General features: G+C 33.8%; 1 protein-coding gene across 1 annotated transcript in view; it reads right to left on the bottom strand.

The window, feature by feature from the left end:
• Positions 1-528: 528 nt before the first annotated feature.
• Positions 529-6,420, bottom strand: part of LOC128997841 (mitochondrial carnitine/acylcarnitine carrier protein) — a 42,808-nt gene continuing 36,916 nt past the window's right edge. Inside the window, exons 5-6 of the mRNA XM_054423596.1 lie at positions 5,969-6,145; positions 529-3,441 (exon numbers count right to left, since the gene is read on the bottom strand). Coding sequence (XP_054279571.1) covers positions 3,254-3,441; positions 5,969-6,145 — 365 coding nt within the window. The 3' untranslated portion in view covers positions 529-3,253. The remainder of the gene's footprint in view (positions 3,442-5,968; positions 6,146-6,420) is intronic.

Raw genomic sequence — 6,420 nt, 5'->3', positions numbered from 1 at the left:
GGCAGAGTTGGCAATTTTCTGTCAGTTCTGTTTATGGTCATCCAAACATTGAAGGCGCGCGTCACTTCAATTATATTGTCATTAGTGAGGTGATCAGTCTCACTAGGATTTGGGTTCAAAACAAGAAACTAACGTTACAAGGGGGTAGATGGGAAGTTAACGTTAATTCACAGAAATTAGGACCCCAACCTCAATAGACGATTCCCGCAAACTGCAGACTTCATTATATTATCGTTTTTCAATAAATAAAGAAGAAAGTAAAAAAAAAAAAAATTTTATTAGAAATTTTTTTAAAAATGTTTATTCCTGTATGCATTTATGTATAGTATTTATGTATAGTCATGTATTCAATACTGGACTATACAACTCAACTATAAAATTCTCTGTACAGTCCAGAATTTCTTATGACAAGCTAGGATAATAATGTAACTACACAATAATAACAACACCATAATTATGTAATTAGAAAATATTTTATTATAAAAAAAAACAAATAACATATAGATATAACAATACTCTACACCCTGACATCATATTTTCATAAACATTAATTTAGTCAATTGGCATTCGGATGATAGGAGTTCTACTTCAGTACTTAAAATACATTCCTTGTGCCTAACAGTTATGTTTTAAAACTATGATTCAATTGGTTATACAGTACTATCAAAATAAAAGTTCTGACTTAAAAAGTAGAAATAGTTTTATAGTAGAAGTACATTTTTTAAAGGAATCCAAACCCTGGTCTTGTTACTACTAACGCAAACTTTTTGTTACATAGCATCAGCAATTGATGATGATTGATGACTGATCAATTTATCAATGACTAATGATATCTGGGTCCATGATCAACCCAGTGGGGTCCAACCAGGAACTTTCATATTTGAAGGCAAGCACTATAACCTATCAGCTTTACTGGAGCAGGACCATCACTATTCAATGACCTTATGGCACAGTTAAAATAATACTCCGAAATTCAGTAACTATTTCATGTTCTCAACCAATCTAAGAACCAATAAAGGGATATTTGTTGCAGTGAAATATGCAATGTGACACGATGATGAACCCAAATAAATTTTACCAACAATACGATAGTATATTTATTTATTGATGGGAGCTAATTTTTGGAAAAATTTGCGGACAAGTTTACAAGTGTGTAAAATGTGCTACTCATCCTTGGCTCCTGGTTCTCTTTACTCTAGGGATAAAAGAGGTACTACAGCTATGCAACAGGACATATAGAAAACAGCCGTTTACATAACAATATATTTAAAGATATCTAAATATAATTTTCACTATTGATTTGAATGCTAAAAATGAGTACAAATTATAACAAACACTACATACAATGTTGTTAATCTTTCAGTTGTGATGTGTACATAATCACAGTTACAGCAAACATAGGATGCATACATTTTGGCCACTGTGACAGACCAGGCTCCCTATTTTTGAAATGGTTGACAGTTGACTCTACAGTCAACACTCAACTCAACCAACAACAGGATTTGGTATTTTTGAAATCCAACAGTTTGGAAGTGAGTTGGAAATCACTAGTTGAGTGACTCGTTTTGGAAATGTAGAGCATACGACCGCCCGAAATTCAGATGACGTCATTTTAAACCAATCACAATGCAGAGTTTTTGTGATCATCGATTTTACCTCTTCTTACTCTAAAATCTGGATCAGCTAATCTCAATCTACCATATTTCGAGATACTGAGGTAAACTGTCAACGTGTCAACTCCGTTCTTGAGAGATTGAGTGAGGTTATGTCTTGCTTTAATCTTAGTGATTGCAGAAGTACCTTATATAAACTTATAAGTATTAACAATAAAATTTACTATGGATGTTTGTTTGTTTTATGGTGTAGCTCATTATAAGTTTAGGCATATCCTAAATACATTATTATTTGCTTTCTTCGTATCTATTTAAGAACACATCACCTTATTTTAGTTTTCTTCATCGTTTTGTTTCATGTTATTTTTAATTGTGTTTTTATTTAGGTTAAAGCTTATGGCTATTTGCTAAGACATTGACAACAAATGAAATACATAACCTCTAAATCGCAATTAGTAAATTAAAGCAATAACAAAACAATATGGCGTCGACTCAAAAAGAGTAATTTTTTGCCGAAAGAGAGGAAGAAGAAAGTGCAGTCAACCTCCACTCAACAGCTCGATAGGTGTTGAGTAGTTTTGGTTGTATAAGTCCACCGTCAATCGTTTCAAAAATACGAAACGATTGGAAATAGAATGACTCGACACTCAACTCAACAGTCAACCATTTCAAAAATAGGGCCCCAGAGCACGAAGAATTACTCTTTGAACCCTAGGATAAATTGATTTGATTAATTATACAATGTTTCTCCTCATGAATACAACAATCATACTTCTCATTAAAAAAATGTTTCTGGTGGACACAGGATTGGTTGAAAATAGTAAAACGCCTGATCAAAGGATTCACAATAGACCTGACAGATACAAGAACCTAAATCAGCTGTTGAGGTTGAAAGTTAAATATGTAAACGTTCAATGTGAATAAAAACAAATTAAAACAAACCTAAACACATCTCTTTAAGATACATTGTTTATTCAAGCAAATAAAACATATGATAAGAATAATGCACAGTTTTTATCTTAACATTTTAAAATTTAAAACCTTTGACAACAAGCATATACGTTTTTACACAATTAAAATAAAATGCAATTTCTCTTGACATCAAAACATAATGGGTATTGAATAATATATTAGGTTATTTATGATTAAGTTTAATACATGAGGTAAAATATTGACTAGGCTAAAAAGTTAAGGGTAGGCTATACAATAATGATGAATAACTTAAAATAAAACCTCTTGAAGCATGCATTTAATATACAGAATCATATTTCAGATCCCAACAGTTGAAATGTCCCTAATTTGTTGATCACAGTAAATTTGGCTTATGCTAGTTGTTTATGATGAAGATGTAATGTAATCGTTGTCGAGGACCATCGGACTAAGAATACTGACACAGTTCCAGAACTTCCATTACGGATACCAGCAATTTGCTAACGATAAGAAAATTTTATTACTTTTGTGCAATCCTACACCATTGTCAAAAAGATAATATAATTTAAACACAAAGGCTGAATACGCTTAAAATAAAATACATGGCAAACACTTAAAACTAAGATAATGAGCGTATGATATCAGAACTAATATTCTGAAGAGTAACAATCATGATTGAATAACAGTTGCATTGATACATCAGTCGAAGTTTAGAGGCTTGGGGCTAGCCAATTGAGAAACTTCATGGCAAACTCAAACCCGATAAAACAGGCAGCGTTGGCAGGGAAGGCACGAATCATGACAGGGGTGCAGCCCTTGTATAGAGCCGTGACGCCTTCTTCCCGGATCAATTGACGAAACACATCACGTAACCCCCCAGGGTACGCGCCTTCTGGGGCTGCAAGAGCAAACAAAGTTTGGAAGTAAGACAACAAAAAGTGGATGATTGTAAACAAAATATAGAGCAGTGATAGAGAGTGAATAAAAATTGTTTTACGATAAGCAAAACATTATATTTGGCCATTGTTAAAAATGGTAGATGAGCATAACTGCAGCTTGAAGCAAGAAACCATTTGCAGACTGATGGAAGCTACAAATTATCACACTAACTCTTCAAACTAGAATGAAAATTCTTACTTGCGTTGACTTCATTTTAATGGGAAAAACAATTTCAGGCTAAAGTTCTTAAGAAGTACAGTATCTATATACAAATATATTTTTAATTGTTTTTTAATTATATGTATGGAAATGTAGTACTGGGAATTGTTCACCACAAAACAAAAATGGTTAAAGGGTGAATATATAATTTTTGTATTAAATAAACACAGTAATAATTTAAATCATAAACCTAGAAATTAAATAAGAGCATTGAGCTTGAAACTGAGTAATTTTTTTAATATAATCTCCAGCTTTATAGATGAACCATGGGAGTTAAAGCACTAAAATTTTCCCACAACCATTGGATAGTAGTAATATATATACAGTAAACACAAATATTTTAACTAGGATTAAATTATATTAAGCAAGACGTACTGTTTTCACTTAGATTAATGAGTATTACGGTAAACCCGAATAATTGAATTCCAAAAATGTGCTGATTAATCCAGATAGTATTGAAACCAGATAAAATTGAACTATCTCAATGTGAAGAATTGCAGCTCTATTCCGGGATTGTTTGGGTATCCCTTGTATATAATGAATCTTAAAAAAAGCTCAAAGAGTATGGCTTTGATTTTAAAATACAAACAGTGGTGATGTACTAAAATGTATGTAGGGCCTACAGTATAAGGTATTGAGTGGAATACATATATTTCACCTTACTTATGTCCATTTTGTACTTACTAATGTTATGTTTTACGAGCTGCAACGGGTCAAAAATTAACTGGGGGTAATATCTCACGGTCATCCCAAATACGTTGATTTGTTTCACGAAAAGGCCGCATTAACGTTGGACTTAGTGACGCCAGATGGAGGGGATGACAGTAGTTCTCAACTCCGATGCAAGGGGGGGGGGGTAGGAGAGTACCACTCAAGAAGCGCCCAGAGCAGTCAGTCGTTCTTTAGCCGTCAACTTAACTTAACACGAACCCCAACGCAACAATATCTGGCGATCGGTTAAAGTTAGATACGAATGACTCAGGCGATTGACCGATGTTGGGTGAAATGTGAATAAATAGATCCTAATAGATGTAGGATGAAATGAATCAATCTTAATTAGGCTACTAAATTTTGAATATTGAAATTTAGTATCTTGTTAAAAAAGTGCAAAACAATGTTAAAATTACTGTCACAGACCTTAATTTAGCGCTTAATGCCTGGTTAATTTAGCGCTGAAGCGATGTTTGGTTTGGGGTACCGCACCTGATTTGAAGCACTGGACAATGGCGGCGTCAACGAGGAGTGTCCATGTACATGTTGAACTACTATTGCACTATTTCATAAATCATTGTCCGTTTGATTAACAAAAAGTAATTTCTTATTGAAATAAATAAAATAGGTGTCACTTCTACTTAGCCTACTGTAGAGACTAATTAAATTGAAATGGAATATGAAGATTGAAATCAAAAGTTGCGGGAAGATGAAAAAATGGTGCGGATAGAAGATAGAAGTATTGTTGGGAAGAGTGGCTGAATAGAGGAAAATATTACTTGGGCTAAGTTATTGTTTGAAACGGAGAAATATAAATAAGGAATTATTTTATTTAAAATCATGAAACTTAAATATATCCAACTACCCAGTTATTATTATAACACGTTTTACTTTGGCGTTAACCAAGTACGATGAACGATTTTCGTTTTATTAAGCCTCGTAGAACTATTCCATTATATTCTTAATTTGCGTGGCATTTTGATTCAAAATTCGATCTCAATGCATATTTCGAGTGGCTATGATGATCACTTGTTAAAGGTAAGCTAATACAGTTATTAGCATTGTTGTAATTATGATCTTATAATCAAATTTTAAGGTGTGACTAATTTTGGGTGAGACATTACTAACACGTATTCACAAAGGCGACGTTATTATCTTTTGTTGTGTTCTCAAACAAACTTTTACGTCACATTGTATGGCAAGCCAAACAGGGGCGTACACATCTTACTACGATATTATATTTAATTTTGTCTCCTACCCCGAAATTACGGTACAGAGTTACAACGGTAACAGCTCGTATGCCTAACCCTCTCTCTGCTCGCAACATTGTACTGAAACAATAACTATCGCACCCTACTACATAACACGCTACGCAACAAACTGCGTATTTTACAGTGACACATTCATAACATAGCTATATGACAATTTTGTAAACAGTTGTCAAGTAGTTGTCCAGATCAAACAAAGTTGTATCATAGTGGTCTGGATTAATGAATAGAATGTTTGCTGTAGTAATGTAAAAAAGATGTAAAATACCCCTCTGTTAATCGTCTTACCAGTTTGCAGACGGCTTTTCAAAACATCAGCTGGTATGCCCACACCCCAGTTGCAAACACCGGCCATTCCACCGGCAAAGATTGTACGGAGCATTCCAAACTCTGTGGAGCCTTCGGGTTTCAACAACTCTTGAACCCATTCATAGGTCATGAAGTACATTCCACTTGCAGGCACATCTGAACAAAATTATAAATTACAGAACCCTGCAAGGCTAATACTAGCAGACCGGAGATGTGCTAACTGTGCATAGTTGGGGTGCAAACTAAATAATTACAACAACCGTTACACACTTTTTAACGACAAAACCAGTTTATATATGTTGTGTTGACATCCCTGTTTTTTTACTTCATTACTAATCAGATAATATGCATTTGTTGCAAAAATATCTCTGAGGTTTAGTGTTGGTGAGAATGAAATGTAAATAGGACACAATGTGGTGTTTTTGCAAGCT

This window comes from Macrosteles quadrilineatus, unplaced genomic scaffold (assembly GCF_028750875.1).
Source record: "Macrosteles quadrilineatus isolate MER2022 unplaced genomic scaffold, UCM_ALF_1.0 Scaffold_7__1_contigs__length_78375512, whole genome shotgun sequence".
Classification (NCBI taxonomy): Eukaryota; Metazoa; Arthropoda; class Insecta; order Hemiptera; family Cicadellidae; genus Macrosteles; species Macrosteles quadrilineatus.
Note: the sequence above shows the minus strand (reverse complement) of the source record. Positions and strands in the feature narration are given on the sequence as shown.